This window comes from Prionailurus viverrinus, chromosome B4, assembly GCF_022837055.1.
Source record: "Prionailurus viverrinus isolate Anna chromosome B4, UM_Priviv_1.0, whole genome shotgun sequence".
Classification (NCBI taxonomy): domain Eukaryota; kingdom Metazoa; phylum Chordata; class Mammalia; order Carnivora; family Felidae; genus Prionailurus; species Prionailurus viverrinus.
The window spans coordinates 46,032,200-46,050,822 of NC_062567.1; the positions used below are offsets into that span (position 1 = coordinate 46,032,200).

Sequence of the window (18,623 nt, forward strand, 5' to 3'; positions counted from 1 at the left end):
CAAGGCTGTCTTCAATATCATAGGCATTAAAGGTCACATTTCTTGACCTGTAAACTGAACCATTAATCCTAGTGCATGCCAACATTTAACTTTAATAAGTACATTTTTTTAAATGTACATTTCGTTCATCTGTTGGTTGTTTTTCTCTATATTGTATTTGTTACCTAACCAAAAGTTAAAAAAAAAAAAAGAACAGTAAAGAAGGGCTCATCTATATGAGAAATATTTTCTACAACATTATTTTAAGGGGTCACAATAGCCTTCAGAAGCATTTCCTACTGTATCTTGATGCTTAGTCCCAGACTTGCCTGTAACAGCCATTGGAGGTCACAACACTAGGCTTCCAGTCCCAACACTGCATCTGAATATGTGACCTTGGCCATTTCCTGGTTTTACTGTTTTGATCTATTAAATGAGATATTTGGAGCAGATAATCTCTGAGGTCATTTCCTTCTCTATAATTAGATATTATATGCTTCTTAGTGACGAGAGACCAAAGACATTCCTGCACTGATCTTTGTATGTTTTTAGCTGACACTACAATTTAGGATGTCAGACTACCCTTATGGTATTGCTGATTTGATTATGGTTAGAGGCTGATGTGTCTCTAGTGTATACATGGTTCAAATTGACATTGATGGTATAAAGTAGTTCACGGGGCTTATTAAATCCAGCCGTAGAATTTGAATGTTCCGGGTTCCCTTCAGTGTTCACATAAACTATAAATCATGCTAATTTTGAAATCTGACCTTCCCCAGAACGAGCAAAGGCTTCTGGATTTCAAAGGCGTCTGAGGCTCCACAAAGAGTCCCTGAATATGGTATCAGCCTCTGTGTCACATTCTGAAAGCCCACCTCTAAATAAATCATGTTGGGTGTTTGGTTTAAAGGTGAACTCAAGCAAATCTATCATTGAAAATCTGGTTCCCGGTGCCCAGTACCAGGTCGTGATGTATCTAAGAAAAGGCCCTTTGATTGGCCCACCTTCAGATCCTGTGACATTTGCTATCGGTAAGTTGCCAGCCTCAAGAATTACTTTATCAGAGTACTTTTGGTGGGGAGGGGGACGCAGTGTCCATGCCCAAGTCATTAGCATCATATATGGGGGGTCCATACTCATTCACCCAATATTCTACATCCAGAGTCATAAATGACTACAGTTGTATAACCTGGGGTCTAAAGTTAGCAACTATTACTCAGAAAAATAACATCGGAGGCAAATATGATTTATTCAATGACCATATCAGAAGGGCAAAAACTCTAGTTTTAAAGAGTTTGAAGCCATTTCTAAGACATTTGAAAAGATATTAAACCTTTCTTCTTGGCTCTCTTTTCTCATCTTTCCCTGCTTCTTCTTAGTTCCAACAGGAATAAAGGATTTAATGCTCTATCCCTTGGGTCCTACGGCAGTGGTTCTGAGCTGGAGCAGACCTTACTTAGGAGTGTTCAGAAAATATGTAGTTGAAATGTTTTATTTCAACCCTGCAACAATGACATCAGAGTGGACAACATACTATGAAATAGCAGCGACTATCTCCTTAACTGCATCAGTGGTAATGGTTCCTTAAGTAGCCGTCACACTTCCTGTATAAAGAAATTTGCCTTTCTGTACCAAGTGTGTCAGAAAAAGTTACCTGTAAATACACATGGGTGGTTTGCTACCTTCAAGATTTTTTTAGTTGTTTTTGCGTGTAGGACTGTTTTTTTCCGAGGGAGAGATAGAGAGAGATTGAGAGAGAAATAATTATGTGAAGCATGCTTTCATCCCTAATTGGGCATATCCACGTTTTAATAGAGCTAAGAGCTTATTGTCCCTCTCTGTCCCTAGGAGGAAAACACAAAAAGTTACTGTTAGTCATTCAATAATTAGTTGACACTGTTTTAACACTAGTGATGAGTATTCTTAACATCTACGCATCACTTAAATACCTATGATGTCAGGTTATTAGAGGATGCTTTTCTTTCTTTTTAAAAAAATCTTTTTTAATGTTTATTTATTTTTGAAGGAGAGAGAGACAGAGTATGAGCGGGGGAGGGACAGAGAGAGAGGGAGACAGAGAATCTGAAACAGGCTCCAGGCTCTGAGCTGTCAACCCAGAGCCCAGTGTGGGGCTCGAACCCACAAACTGTGAGATTATGACCTGAGCTGAAGTTGGACACTTAACCAACTGAGGTTGGTTGCAACCAGGTGCAACTAGAGGATGCTTTTCAAGAGAGCAGGGAAAGATTGCGCTTTCTGAGGCTGGAATAATTTCTAAGGCACAGGTCACACATGAAGTGCACGATTGCCCTCTACCCGGTTGATGACTCTGGTATTTGCCACTCAATAAGGATGCATGATTATGGTCCAAACTGGGAGAACACAAAGTCGTGAGAGGCCAGTTTTTGTAGAAATAGGGGAATGTGTATGTACAGTCGCTTACAAATAAGTACTATTTCACATGCATAATACAACGTAGGAAACTGCAAAACGAGACCAATATTAGTAACATTTGACTCAATACCTATGAATCACTTTTTTAAAAGTTCTGTTTGTAGATCATTCTATTTACATGCAGATATACATACATGTATATACATACAATACAAAAAGGTATGGGAAGGAAAATAAAAAATACTTATTGATAATTTTCATGACCTAATAAAAGTAACTCTATTCCAAAACCAGGATTTTTTCCCCCTTGCTCTTTTGTCTCCTTGCTCTTTTTAGAGGATAGCCAATCTGCTGCCAGCATGGTACTACAACTTTCGAGTTACCATGGTAACATGGGGAGACCCAGAACTGAGCTGTTGCGACAGCTCCACCATAAGCTTCATAACAGGTGAGTGGTGTTATGGGAACGGCTTCCACGGGGAGAGAACGCCATTTTGAGGAGTTTCTGAAGAGATATATCTCCAGAAAGCGCTAGGCACTCACCCAGCACTGACTGAAGCTCAGTCTCATGGAAGCTAGTATCCTTGATTCTGAAAGTTCATTATTTGTTTAAATGATAGTCTTTGAAAATCAAAATACATTTTCATCCTGAGTCATTGTCCTTTATTTATGTGCCCCTGTTTGGAATCGATTAGAATAGAGATGTAGCAGACAGAACTTTGGGCTTCAACTGATTTTACCCACTCAATGATTTTGTTTGCTAGAGTGCCTCCATTTCCTTATTAATTAAAGTTTTAAAGTCACAGGCTGATGGCAGCATTGTCCACAGCAGGAGTTAAAACAGGCTTTGGAGACTGATGGACCTGGGTTTGAATCACGGATCGGCCATCTACCCTGTGTAACCTGCGCATGTTAACTTTTGTAAGCCTTGGGGTTTTTTTTAAAAGCACTGAAACAGTTGTTAACTCATTTTCATATAGCAGAGATAGATAACAGAGGTGGTCAGAGATGGCAATGAAAGGGGGATTTCATCAAAGAAACACTGACTATTTCTGAATCCTATTTGAACTATGATTTTTCAGGAACTTTTGGTTGGACTACAAGGCTATAATTAGTGTTATACTGAGAGAAGATGTGAGAAAAATATGTTTAGGTGAAGAAAAATGTTACCAAAATGTATTCTTCCCTGGACATCTAGTTTTACTCTGTCAGACTTTATCAATGAAAGAAAATGCAAAGAAATTAATTGCGTGGGAGCACCTGGCTGGCCCAGTTGGTAGAGCATGCAACTCTTGATCTCTGGGTTGTGAGTTCGAGCCCCATGTTGAGTATAGAGATTACTTAAAAATAAAATCTTGGGGCGCCTGGGTGGCGCAGTCGGTTAAGCGTCCGACTTCAGCCAGGTCACGATCTCGCGGTCCGTGAGTTCGAGCCCCGCGTCGGGCTCTGGGCTGATGGCTCAGAGCCTGGAGCCTCTTTCCGATTCTGTGTCTCCCTCTCTCTCTGCCCCTCCCCCGTTCATGCTCTGTCTCTCTCTGTCCCAAAAATAAATAAACGTTGAAAAAAAAATTAAAAAAAAAATAAAATCTTAAAAAAAAAAGAAGAAATTAATCATGTGAATTCTTACACTATCAACATACATAGTATATCCCTTTCCTTTACTAGACAATATCTGGAGTTCCCTGTGTTCCAGATATTAATAGTAATACTAGAGTAGACAAGTGAAAGACTACCAAAATATCAAAAAGGTAGAAAATACCAATTATGTGATGAGTAATGTGTGAGCTTCTTGACTATATTAATAATTGTATACTTAATTTTAGTTACATTTACCATATAAATAATTCATACAGCTTAACTTTATTGACATTGCCTTTCTGAGAATACTTTTTCCCCCTCAGACAGAGACGTCTGAAAGGAGCCCAGACTTTGCATCTGAAGACGTGATTGAGCAGACCTGGCCCTCCAGAATTCTAGCTATCAGACTTTGAGCAAATTGTCCTAATGATCCTCGACTTCTTTTTTCTCATTGGCAGAATTCAAAATGTGACCTAACAACCGGCTAATAGAGCAAGACCGAGTGTTTTAGAACTCTCTGCAATAAAGCAGAAAACCACCTTGCCAGGCTCTCTATGGTGTCTCTGAAGGGGGACACTGGAAATGAACCATTAACAGGATTTGGAGTTCTGGACTCAAGTGGCTTAGGTGTGCCTTTCAGAGCTGGGAACTGACCTGGCAAAAGTTATGGGCCTGGCAAGTCTGAATAGTTCTATGGTTAATAAGTGAGCTGCTTGGCTAGGTGAGCAGTCTGTTGTCTCCAACAAATTGATTTTTGTGAACTCCTTATCTTTTGCTGGGACAACCTCCTGTTTTAGTGTATGTGCTGCCGAAGCGAGCCCTCCTGGGGCTATCTCCTAAGTCATGCTGACACTGTCCCTTCACGGTGTCACCTAAGCATATGAATATAGATAGTCTCAACTCTCCCATCTGTCAAATAGGCATAATAATATTTCACAGGTAGTGTGAGAAGTAAATTATATAATATAAATCATTATTAAAATATATATGGGCACTGACTTATTTTTAAAGCCAATTGAAATCTTTGCCTTATCTCATTTTGCTTTTCTTCCCTCGTCTCAAGTTTAAAGGAAACAAGGATATCACACTTCTCTTTCCTGTGCTTTTAGTTGTGATCCAAAACGCCAAATAGTGTGATATAAAAGGATACAGGAATAAAATATTTGAATAAGGTGTGATTTATTAGGATCTCTGGACTACTGTCTTTGTTAGGCAACTTTGTCTGCAAGTCAAATGCGTAGTAATTATGCCAGTGTACCAAATTATGTTTAATAAACAAATAGTGACATCTTGTGGCCTTTCAGCAATATGCTGAATTTTAAGGCAACAACATGGCGTACAAAAATCTAAAGATCTAGTTAATTATTTATGTGCGGGGATCTGTGTTAATACTTATACAATTTTAAATACGTTTCCGGGTTTGCAATTTTAAAAGTGTTTCTTGTCCTCACTAGAATTAAAACATGAGAAAATATCCTTTGGCAAAATATAAGTATAGATACATATGTATAACGAAGTACATAGAAATATAATGGAGGAAAGAAGCCATAGGTATTATTCTCTTTATTAGACTATTCTGAAATACGATTTGGGTTTGTGTTACTTGCTAGCTACAGAAATGTATTTTACACTCTATATTACAAGTCTCTTCCGTAAAAATTGTTCTAGAAAGCATAGTTATGAATGTTTGTTACGAGTACTTGTAGCATATCGAGGAAACTAAATCCTCATGGTTTATAGAAATTCTCCTCCAGATATTTCCTTTGGTCTTGTGCTGTCTCTCAGAATGGAACACTTGCTTGTCCAAACCAGCATGCACAGGGAACTGAACTTCACCTGTGTGTGTGTGTTTCCTAAAATCTTCAGAATTATCAGTTAAGCTTAAAAAATAATTAAAATATACATTCAGAGCTCATATATTATAAAGCTGGTAATGAACTCTCCTCCCCATTAAAAAATTTGCATTTAAATGTGTCAGAATGTAAAATAAATGAAGAAACTCAGTGTTAGAAGTTAGCTTTGTGGTGTGATAAAAGAGCCCTTCTTTCCTTCCTTGCTACTTGCTTCAGTAACATTTATTAAGAGCCTACTTTTTGCAAGGTGCTGGTTAGACATGATCAATGGTATTGCTTTGTGATTTTATATAAACAATATTTATTTTCTGCCCCTCTAATCATTGATCTTACTGCCCTTTATTTCTATAAACATCTTTGCTATACCACAATAAAAAATATACTTTTATAGGACCCCAAGTTTTCCAGTACTGCTTGGAAAATCAATCCGATAATGCCTTATACTATTAATTTATTGATGCAACAAGTGGATGCAAAGAAGTGAACATTTTAGGAATCTTCTAACTATGAAATCAATATAAAAGACCTGATATCCTCAGGTACAGATGGGTCTGGCCGCCTTGTGTCTGGGCCATACAAGGTGGGGACCCAGGAAATAAGTGCCCAGCTTTTACCACCAACCTTCATTATGTTACTGAGAGGTCCTGGGATCCCCAGGACCATCTTATGGCATGAATTTTTTAAAGTTTATTTATTTTGAGAGAGAGAGAGATAGAGAGAGAGAGAGAGAGAGAGAAAGCATGTGAGTGAGCAGGGGAGGGGCAGAGAGTGAGAATCCCAAGCAGGCTCAACGATGTCAGTGAGGAGCCCAAAGCAGGGCTCAAACCCACGAACCATGAGATCATGACCTGAACCAAGATCAAGAGTCCGATGCTTAACCAACTGAGGCACCAGGTACCCCTTTATGGTGTGAATTTTAATTCTCTAAATTAACTCTACATGGGATTGCATGCTCTGTTGGTAAGTACTTTAATTATTATTAGTCTCTTATTAAACTAAAATGTGCCTCTTCCCTTCCTTGTAGCCCCAGTTGCTCCAGAAATCACATCTGTGGAGTATTTCAACAGTCTGTTATATATCAGTTGGACATATGGGGACGACACAACTGACCTCTCCCATTCTAGAATGTTACACTGGATGGTTGTTGCAGAAGGAAAGAAGAAAATTAAAAAGAGTGTATGTTTTTTTGAATCCCAATATCAGGCATCTGAACGTTTATTTACATGAACTCTTGAAAACCATTAAGCAAACATTTATTGAAACATTAAACAAATGGTTTATGCCAGTTGGCACTGTTTTGGGCTCCGGAGAAGGGACAGTAAAAAAAATTAAATTCCTCCTTTCAGAGGGTTTACCTTTTAATCTTTAATAGTGATCTCTAATCGTTAAAACTACTCATCATTTACATTGAAAGTTATGATTTGAGGTTTTTATTCAGGATGTCAAACATTTTCAAGAAAACCACAGTTAATATGTTTTGATATTTTCTCCATATATCACCAATACCTAAATATTTGGGTACATTGGAAATACTGATTTCTTTTCTCCTGCTTTATTACACTTTTGACATGGCGTTAAGGTACAGACTAAACTACTGTAAAAAAAAAAAAAGCATTGCTCGAAGAAAATAAAAGCTTGTTTCTCTCATGCTAGCATAGAACTGTCAGAGCACCTCTGCTGTAAAGGATCAATCATCCAGGGGTCCAGATTCTTTCTGTCTTGTTGTTTCTTCTAGAACTGTGTAGTCTTCATTTGCATAGCTGAACCTTATCATTATATCCATATTCTAGCATGCGGGGAGAGGAAAGGAGAAGATAGGGAGGCCCAGCACTTACAGAGTGTAGACAGGAGTATAAACTGCCCATGTGACTTCCACTTATGATCCATTGGTCAGAAGTAGATCACATGGTTCCCTCTAGCTATAGAGGAAACTAGGAAATGTAGTCTTTAGTTAAGAAACCAGGTGGCTATAGATATGACTAGGTGTCTTCTAGCTTCTCAGCTAGGGCTGAGTTATATACATATCAGCAGACACCTAGCAGTTGCCTTTTCTAAAATTTGCTGTGAATAAGAAGAAAAGTATCAGAGTAGTACCTATTCTAAATAGAGGATTAATTACAAAAATGTTCTGATATTTATTGTGCACGTGTAGAGCTACCTTGCATTTGGTTCAGTTGAGGAATTCATATAATTTTCAAAGGAAATAAAGTATCCGTAGGGTTGTAATCAACTGTAGAAAGCCGCATAGAATAGAGAGAATGCCTACCATAGCCCTGTAGTTGTTTGGAGTGGTATTCTAGTTCAAGTTCATTAGAAGTTTAAACCTTCAATCTTGATGGATCTTTCAGGTAACACGCAATGTCATGACTGCGATTCTCAGTCTGCCTCCAGGAGATATCTACAACCTCTCAGTAACCGCTTGCACCGAAAGAGGAAGTAATACCTCCATGCTCCGCCTTGTCAAGCTAGGTAAGAAAAATATACATGGGGGTGTTTGTGAAAATAGTCATGCCCAGAGAACTAGTGTTTGCATCTCTTGATTTGTCATGGTCTTTTCAATTCGATGAAATAACAGAAAAATGTTCACTCTCTTTCATAAGTGCAACATAAACATGTATGTTCAACTTAAATGTTTATGTATTTTTGAGAGACAGAGAATGAGCAGGAGAGGGGCAGAGAGAGAGAGAGGAGGGCAGAAGATCCAAAGCAGGCTCTGTGCTTATAGCAGAGATCCTGACGCATGGCTCCAACTCATGAACTGTGAGATTATGACCTGAGCTTAAGTCGGACACTTAACCGACTGAGCCACCCAGGCGCCCTCGTTCAACTTAATATAGGTTTCTGTGAATGGAATTTTTGCTATTCTGGGAGTCAGGAGTATTCCCCATCCTTAGTGAGATTAGAGAAACGAAGAAGTCTTAGGAATTTAGAAAAGGAAAAGCCTTAGAGATTATCTAGTGCAGTGCTTTCAACCCCTATCAGACACCATTCCTTTCTCATGTAAGTATTATGTGATGCCCTTTTTAATATCTCAAATTGAAACTTATAGATAAAATAACCCACATACTGATTTTCAAAGTTGATATAATGTCCTAACTGTAGTGTAAAACCAAGGTAAAAGAAAAAATTATAACAAAATCATATGGATTCCCTGTGTATTTGTTCAGATACAGTGCTTCTGTAAGTCATAATGGAATTGTCTAATGACTGCACATAATTAAAATGAAAAAGTTGAAGTTTACAAGCAGTAAAGGAATCAGTAGTTCTTCCATGCACATATAAAAGGAAATAAAGGAGTGAATAAATAACTGAGCAAGCATAAGTACAAGTGGACCCTTGAATAAAAGTTCGAATTAGGATAAGTAGTAAGAGACTACATGTATTTGCATGTGATGAGAGAAAGAGGAAAATAACCTTAATTAAAGTAAAGAGAACATGCCAAGAAAAATAATAGGCTGTGGATGAGGGGAAATGAGGAAAGTGTAATATTCTTGCAAATGAGCTGGAAATGATTGTGTAGTGTAGTGTCAAAATAATTATTTATATTATGAAATACAACTAGGAAGTGACACTATTTAGCACAAAACACATCTTTTACATTCAACAGTTTTCCACATAGTGAGGTATACATTTAGTTTCTGATACATAAAGGGGCCTCAGGGATAATAGTCTATAATCAGCAGCAGGCAAGAGAATGGATTGGCAAAAAGTTGTGGGGTAGTGTCAGTGTAAGAGGGGCCACCTAGAAATGAATGCACTTCAATGTGTGATTTTCACAGCAGAGATCTCCTTTTTATATTTTGAAAATTAACAGTATAGAGAATGGCAATATTGAAAATCAGAATATTTTCAAAACACTTAATGCAACTTACTGACATCCTGTTTCGGATGTCTGCTAATTTATAGTCTGTATCTAAGTCTGTTCCTAAGAGTGTCAAATTGTCACTCTCACCACCTATGTTTATAGGTGTAGCTGTAGGTAAAGACTGATCCAGGGTGTTTTATTAGCAGCTTAAACAAACACCCAGAGTACCATTTCTGGTAGGGATGTAGCTTTAGAAAACTCGTAGCAAATCCCAAACAAAACAAAACAAAACAAAACACAGTCTTTCCTTAGTTTCCCCAGTAGTTGCTTTTCTCTATAATTCAGTGCATAAAACACTCAGTCTTAAATCTTTTTGTCTTCTATTGGCCATGGCAAAAATTAAATCCTCACACTGACACCCTTTAAAATTGGGTTGTCCGGGTGGCGCAGTTGGTTAAGTATCCGACTTCAGCTCGGGTCATGATCGCATGGTTTGAACCCCACATCGGGCTCTGTGCTGACAGCTGGGAGCCTGGAGCTTGCTTCGGATTCTGTGTCTCCCTCTCTCTCTGCCCCTCTCCCACTCACACTCTGTCTGTCTGTCTGTCTCTCTCTCTCAAAAATAAATAAACATTAACAAATTTTTAAATAAATAAATAAAATTAAATAGGTAGCTGGAGATACATAACATATTAAATAGAAACTATTGGCAGAAAAAGTAAATTATTGAGTAATTTGTAAATAACACCTTAATTCCATTTAGGTATTTTTCTTAATGACAACTTTCTTCTAAATTATTTTACTCAACTTCCGGAAAATCTTTTCTAACATTATTATGTGATAAAGTACTTGCAATTACATTTATAGTGGATTTATTTTGGTATGACATTACAAACATATGTGGGATGTGGGACTTGGGACAGTTTTTCTGTTTGGAGCTTTCTTGATCATTGCAGAACATCTAGCATTTCTGCTTCCTGCCTACAGAAGCCCAGTTAACAACCTTCCTGGTGGCTATTAAAAACATGCCTACAAATTTACAAACACCCTCCCATTGAGAACCATGAGTTCAATTTCATTCACTGTGGGCAATCTGCTCTTCTTCCCCAACGGTCTGTACTTCAACTCTAGGAATGTGGAGATCACCAGCTTCCAACGTTGTGTGATCTTTCTATTAAAAAAAAATTGCCTGCCTATCACTTGCAACTGCATCTCTGATTTTGTCCTTCGTGGATATAAAAATCCGTTCAAAACTCGTTTCCAGGTAACTGGAATTGCTTAAAGATTATGCTCACATTCCCATGCCTTTCTTTTCCCCAGCTTTATGATTACAGGAGGCTGTAAGTGTTTCTTGGGTCCTAGCTGCTTTCTCTAACTCATTTGGTTTGTTCAGAGGTGGGTCTTACCAAAGCAGCAATTAGGGAGCCTATCGAGAGCCTCACTGTTGCCATAATGTGACATTATGGTTGATATATGATCAGGAGTATGAGTTAAAGTCCTGAGCTGGTACAATTATACTCACACTACACAGGCGTATGAGTAAAAATCATGATAGTTCCCAGCCCAAATTTATCATGAGGTTTTGAGGTTCCATATCTTCCTGTTAGCAGGCAGGACTACTTAAACCAGTGTAGAAAGGTCCTTTAAACTTTTCAAGAAGGGAAGGCCAGTTTCCATAAAAATTATTTCTTAAAATCAATAAGGTTTTCCTTTTTGTGATCTAAATATCAGACAAAATACTGCTTCTACATCATTGCTCTCTGAAAACAAGACAATCTGTATATAATGTGCCTGAACTCAGCCTTTTTCCCCCTGAAAACTAAATAATTTCACTTGTCATCCATTTGTCTAGAAGTCTATTTTCTATTCCACTCATCACATTATTGTTTTTTGGTTCTTTCAATTTTCCATAACACATATGGCCTTGCCTACTGTAGGTGCTCAAAAGATATTTGTTGAACCAAACTGCAACCACAGACCTCAAAGTTGAATACATTCTACCAAATTTTATCTTTCAAAGAAGTAAAATAACATTTTGCTTTAGTAATAACTGATTGCAGTTATCTTTTACTTCATAGAACTTTCATTCTAGTCATTTTATGTTCCTTTATAGCATTCATTCGGTGTCCATAGAAGTCATATGAATTCTACTTTACAGAAACCTGCAACTCTGGCACACAGATTTTTAAGGCTAGTGTGAATCAGAACGATGTTGTTAAAGCTAGGACCAAAACGGTTTGGCTAACCCTGAGGTCGGTTTCTCTGTGATAAAAGCCTCTTTGCAATGGCTCTACTTGGTATCATGGAGGGCAGGATCTACATCTATGAGAAGAAACCAGGCTACGATTGAGTCCAGTATAATATAAAGTAATCCAGGATGGTATGTGCAAGGGTAGAGAGCCTCAAAGCAATTGCCAAAGATTCTCAAATATTATGTCACCGATCAGCATCCACAAGAAGACATCTACCAACGGTGGTACTGTTTGCAGGGCATTGAGCCCATCATCCTATTAAGAATTGTAGGTTGTCAGTAGTTTCACGGTACCATGGGGGTATGTGATGACAGTTCCCTTTGGCAGTCAATACAAATGTGAATCAAATCTGCGCCAAGAAATGTCATTTTACAAGAACGTACTTGTCTACATGCAACTGCGGCTTCAACCAGCAACCAGTCATAACTTCTGGTCTTGGTGAATCCACTTGAAACTCTGGGCCAACTTTAAGAGAACTGGGTAAGTTTACACCAGATAAGCAACCATTCAAAAAATAAAGAAAGGGAAAGAAATAGGGATGAGAAGGGTTGGGCCTATCACAAAATAGCTCTATGGTAGTAGAATATCCATTCATGAATTCATTCGATGAATACAAACTGAGAACCTTCTAAGAATTTCCCAGATGCCAGACTACTTGTAATAATGAACTCGAAGGGTTCAGTTTCTGTTCACAAGGAACTTAGGATCTGCCGAAGGGGGAGATGGTAAGAAGTGCTGTGTACCACATTAAAACAGGGTAGTGTGGGACAGTGTATAAGCAGCAAACCTTTCTCTGAGGAAGCAATGATGAGAGATATGAATCACAAGAAAGGACCTGCCATGAAAAGTTTGGGAAAGGGCATGCAAAGCAGAAGGAATAGGCAGAGACCAAATTATACAGGATTTTTAAGAAGATGGAGTTGAGATTTTATTTTGGGTGTAATAAGAGAGAATTTAAAGAATTAAAAATAAACAATCTGACATATTTAAAATAATCCCTCTGGTTGCTCAAGGGAGGAAGGATTGTTGGGTTACCAGTGAAGATAGGAAGACCGATTAAGGCACCATGTGCCCTAACTTTAAAAATAACATTCATGTTTTGGTTTTCTTCTTCAATATTACTTTGGCTATTCAGGGTCTTTTGTGGTTCCATACAAATTTTAGGATTGCTTGTTCTAGTTTCAAGAAGAATGCTGGTGAAATTTTTATTGGGATTGCATTGAATGTGTAGATTGCTTTGGGTAGTATGGATATTTTAACAATATTTATTCTTCCAATCCATGAACATGGAATGTTTTTCTATTTATTTATATCTTCTTCAATTTCTTTCATAAGCGTTCTATAGTTTTCAGCATACACATCTTTTACATCTTTGGTTAGGTTTACTCCTAGGTATTCTATGATTCTTGGTGCAATTGTGAATGGGACCGCTTTCTTTATTTGCCTTTCTGTTGCTTCATTATTAGTGTATAAGAATGCAACTGATTTCTGTACATTAATTTTGTATCCTGCAACCTTGTTGAATTCACGTATCAGTTCTAGCAGACTTTTGGTGGAGTCTGTCGGGTTTTCCGTGTATAATATCATGTCATCTGCAAAAAGTGAAAGCTTGACTTCATCTTTGCCAATTTTGATGCCTTTGATTTCCTTTTGTTGTCTGATTGCTGATGCTAGAACTTCCAACACTATGTTAAGCAACAGCGGTGAGACTGGATAAAGAATTTGTGGTTTATATATGCAATGGAATACTACTTGGCAATGAGCAAGAATGAAAAATGGGCTTTTTGTAGCAACGTGGATGAAACTGGAGAGTGTTATGCTAAGTGAAATAAGTCATACAGAGAAAGACAGATACCATATGTTTTCACTCTTATGTGGATCCTGAGAAACTTAACAGAAGACCATGGCCGAGGGGAAGGGGGAGAAAAAAAGTTACAGAGAGGGAAAGATGCAAACCATAAGAGATTCTTAGAAAAACTGAGAATAAACTGAGGGTTGATGGTGGGTGGGATGGAGGGGAAAGTGGGTGATGGGCATTGAGGAGGGAACCTGTTGGGATGAGCACTGGGTGTTTTATGGAAACCAATTTGACAATAAATTTCATATTAAAAAATAGCATTCTAATTCGGGGCGCCTGGGTGACTCAGTCGGTTAAATGTCTGACTTCGACTCAGGTCTTGATCTCACGGTTCGTGAGTTCGAGCCCCATATCAGGCTCTGTGCTGACAGCTCAGAGCCTGGAGCCTGCTTTGGATTCTGTATCTCCCTCTTTCTCTGCCCCTCCCTCACTCATGCTCTATCTCTCAAAAATAAATAAACGTGAAAAAAAATTAAAAAAATAACATTCTAATTCAGTAAGTTCCATTGGAAATGAGGGCAACTTTTAGTTAAGTGGTAATAATGGAGATGAAGACAAATGGACAGAATTCAGGAGTTATTTTGGAGGTTGTGTCCATAGAACGTGCTTGTGGGGTGAAAATAGGAAATAAGAGAAAGGGAAATTAAAATTAACTCCTAGGCTTTACTCTTAAGCAACTAGGCTGGATGGTGGTACAATTCACTGAGACTGACACAACTAGAAAACCTAGAAAAGGAGTGACTTTGGGATAGGGTGAGAATCAAAGATTCTTCTCTGGACTAAAAAAAAAACCAAAACCAAACTGAGAGGTCATCCAAATACAGTTGTCAAATAAAATGATTCTTGCTATGTGTCTGGAGATCAGCAGCGAATTCTGGGCTAGAAATATAAATTTTGGAGTGTCTAGATGAGATCACTAACTAGTAAGCAGAAATAGAGGAGAACCACTTCCAGCACTTGGACACTGAGCAGAGAGACTGGGAAGGTATAGCCAACGAGGTCAGAGAAAACCAAAAACAGAATGTATACACCATCACTGTCAAACTTCTGCAGTATCCTGACCACAGCTGTGTTCAGACAGGCTCAAGATAAGGAATCAGGTAACTTCAGTGCCAGGAGAGGTTTGGAGGTAATTGAATGAAACGTCCTCATCTGAGCAAGCTGCAACCTACAGAAATTTGACTTCAAACACTGTTGAGTCTGAGTCAAGAAACAGTGATTTGGCACTTTTTGTCCATCTGCTGTTTATGTTTTCCTGGATTTGGAGTGTATTTTTTTTTCTATAAACTTCTTTTTTCAGTGAAAACTCCTAATAGAGAAGGAAGGAATTTCACACCCACTGTGTGGTTTTCTCTCTTCCTCTTTTGGAGTTTGGGTATTAATAACATTGGCTTGATTTTCTTAATCTCAGTCATGAAAAACTTTATATAGATTAGAAACCTTTAAACATAGTTTGGCTATGGATAAGAAAGAATCAATATATTTTCAGGTGTTAGGAATTTGGGGCATATTAGAATCTCTCTGTCATAAAATTTCAGTGATTACAAATAATTATTTCTATTTTGATGAAATGTAATTTCTTACTTAAGAAAAACCCAGCTATTATACAGCACTGCCCTTCATGATCTCATGCTCAGTTGAGAACATTTGTTTATTCTTATGTTGAAATCATTGAGTTTACAGTTTGGGAAATGGTTGCTTGGATATATGCAGCCCTTATTTTTGGTAAGAAGTGAGTGAAATGCTGTGAGTCAGAGCCTACTGAAGTCTAATGTACCTCTCTCTATCCTCCCGTGCCCTTTTCTTGGATCATGTCCTGGTAAGTTACTACCTTGTTACCCCTCTCACCCCCCACCAAAAAGAAATGAGCTTAATAAGATCTAAATGTGAATAAATTGTGTCAATGTAGCACAGAGAAAAGGAAAGATGGATGGATGAATGAATGTATGGAAGGGAAGAGGAAAGTGAAATAAGAAAGAAAATATGCATATCCATTCTATCTCTCATCTATCTATCTATCCATCTGTCCATCCATCTGTCCACCCATCTATATTGACTGCCAGTCAGAAAAAAAACTAATAAATTAATTAAGCTACTATGCTTTAAAAAGTAATTTATTCTAGAGGCACCTGGGTGGCTCAGTCAGTTAGGCATCTGACTTTGGCTCAGATCACGATCTCATGGTTGACGAGTTCGAGCCCCGCATTGGGCTCTGTGCTGACATCTCCGAGCCTGGAGCCTGCTTCGGGTTCTGTGTCTCTCTCTCTCCCTCTGTGCTTCCCCCGCTCATTCTCTGTCTCTGTTTCAAAGATACACATTTAAAAAATTAATTTATTCTATCAATCAACACATATTTATTTAGCATTTACTATGTGTTACATACTAATCTAGGTGCTCAGAATACAGAAATGAACAAGACTGACAAAAATTTCTACCCTCATTCTACTGGAGAAAAAGAGACAATAAACACAAATATAAGGACGTCAGATGCTGTGGAGGAAAATGAGGCAGAGAAAGAAGCATAATGAGAAGCAGAGTGCAATTTTTGTAGGCGGTGGCATAAGTTAAGCTTCACTGTGAAGGTGATATTTCAGTCAAAACCTGAAGGAGGTAAAGGAGTGAGCCAAACAGATAACTGGGAGATTTTGTAGGCATAGGCAACTGCAGGTGCAAAGCTCCAGAAGCAGTGGTATACCTGGAAGTTCAAGAAAAGATCAGGAAGGTAGTGTGGCTGAAGTGGAAGGAACGAGAGAGAGAGAGAGAGAGAGAGAGAGAGAGAGAGAGAGAGAGTAGTAGTAGAAAAGAGGATAGAGAGGTAACAAAGGAGCAGATCATGTGGAGTCGTTGAAAAGACATTTCACACCAAGTGAGATGATATTCCAGTAGATGGTTCAAGCTAAGGAGTCATATGACCTGACAAGTTTCACAAGATCACTTTGGTAAGAATAGTGTTCAGGGATCAAGGTAAAACAGGAAACCAGGTAGATAAGATGACCTTACATCCCAGTTACCACACATAATACCAGTTTACACTGCTATAGATCAGTTAAAGACTAGTCATACTCTTTTGCAATTCTTTTCTTCCCTAAAAGTATTCCACTTTGGACATATTTGATAAATTACACAGTCACCTTAAAGTTAGGAGACTACTGCGTCTACCCAAATACGAGATTATACTTGCCTGTGCCAGGGTGGTTGCCGTGAAGGTGATGAGCCGTGAGCAGATTCAAAATTTATCTTGAAGATGCCAAGATCTTGGGCCTGAGCAGTTGGAAGGACAGAGGTGCTATTTATTGAGTTGGGGAAGATCATGGGAGAGGCAGATTTGGGTGAAAGATCAGAAGCTCAGATTTGGATGCATCCACATTTGAAGGTACCTGTTAAATATTAAGGAACAGATACTGAGTAGGCAATTAGATAAAAGAGCTTGGATTCTGGGAGATTTAAGGATTGGGGGTATAAGTTTGAGGGTCAGGAAACAGACTTGATGAAGTTATCAGGGAGTGAATGAAGAAGAAAGCATGCTATCCAAGGACTGAGCCCTGGCACTCCAATGTTAAGAAATGGAAATGGTGTGAGGGAACCAGCAAAAGAGCCAGAGAAGGAGTGGCCGGTAAAAGACAAAGGACCACAGAAAAGTGTGATGTCCAAAGAACCAAGCGAATAAAGTACTTGATTGATCAGCTTACACCTGCTGGTAAGTCAAGTAAGATGTGGAGTGAGAATTGGCAACCCAGGAGTTATTGGTGATTCAGAAAGGAGGCATTTGGGTGGAATAGTGAGGGAAAATTATGCTACTAAAAGTAATTCAAGACAGGGCGCCTGGGTGGCTCAGTCGGTTAAGCTTCCACCCAAGTCATGATCTCACGGTTCATGAGTTCAAACCCCACATCGGGCTCTGCACTGACAGTGGGGAGCCTGCTTGGGATTCTCTCTCTCCACTCTCTCTCCCCCTGCCTTGCTCTCCTTCTCTCTCTCTCTCAAAATAAATAAACTTTTCTTTTAAAAAAGTAATTCAAGAGAGAATAAAAGAAAAAAGGAAGACAGCTGGAATAACAAAACTTTTGAGAAGTGTGATTATAAAGAGGAGAGAAAATGAGCAGAAGCTGAGGATAAAAGAAGCCAAGAGTTTTTATTTGTTTGGTTGGATTTGTTTTGTCTTTCTTTCTATTTTTTTAAGTGGGTGGAAACAGCTTTTCAACGGCTAATCAAAATGATTCAACAGAAAAGGGAAAATTGATGGTGCAGGATAGTTTAGAAGGTGACACTCATTAAAATGATGTTCCTTGCTTGGGCCAGAGGAGACAGGACCCCAGGGTGCCAGTAGAGGGGGTGGCCTTAGACGGAGTGAATCTGTAGTAAGGAAGAGTGACAGAGCATAAGGCCGCCAATAGAGTAGGCCAGTCGGGTGAGAGCGATGATGGAAGCTTGTGGGAGATTTCTCCTACTGACTTCTTACAAGCGTGTTCTTTAGGTTTTCAGAGGACCGTGATTGCCCTGCTACCCTTCTTGTATGGCCCTACGTGGCCAGCAGCCTTCATGTATGGTCCTACACGGCCAGCAGCCTCATGCCAGCATTAGCTTCTGGGTTGGAATGCCAGGCATGTGATGTTCCGTGGCTCCGTTCCTAGTCCTGAGGCTAACTGATGCCTCTTCTCAATCTCTCTCTCTCCCATTTCTCACTGTGGTCTCCTGAGTTTCACTGCCATTTCCAGCTGCCCACAGCCAAACCACACAAAAAGGACATCCTTTTAAGGAAGTCCTTAAAAGCACTTCCCCTGCACCCCATGACGTGGACTGATAGGGCAGCAACTGTGATGTAGTTATCTCAATGTATAAGCAACTGCCCATTGTGGAAAAGTTGCCCTTTGGGGAAAAAGGAACTTTTCAGAAAGCCCTATCAT

The 18,623-nt window shown here is 38.8% G+C and overlaps 1 protein-coding gene across 1 annotated transcript in view; it reads left to right on the top strand.

Annotated features, from left to right (window-relative positions):
• PTPRO (protein tyrosine phosphatase receptor type O) overlaps positions 1–18,623 on the top strand; it is a 117,940-nt gene that overhangs the window by 41,071 nt on the left and 58,246 nt on the right. Inside the window, exons 8-12 of the mRNA XM_047867277.1 lie at positions 890–1,010; positions 1,359–1,552; positions 2,710–2,821; positions 6,829–6,980; positions 8,153–8,273. Of these exons, the coding sequence (XP_047723233.1) occupies positions 890–1,010; positions 1,359–1,552; positions 2,710–2,821; positions 6,829–6,980; positions 8,153–8,273 (700 nt within the window). The remainder of the gene's footprint in view (positions 1–889; positions 1,011–1,358; positions 1,553–2,709; positions 2,822–6,828; positions 6,981–8,152; positions 8,274–18,623) is intronic.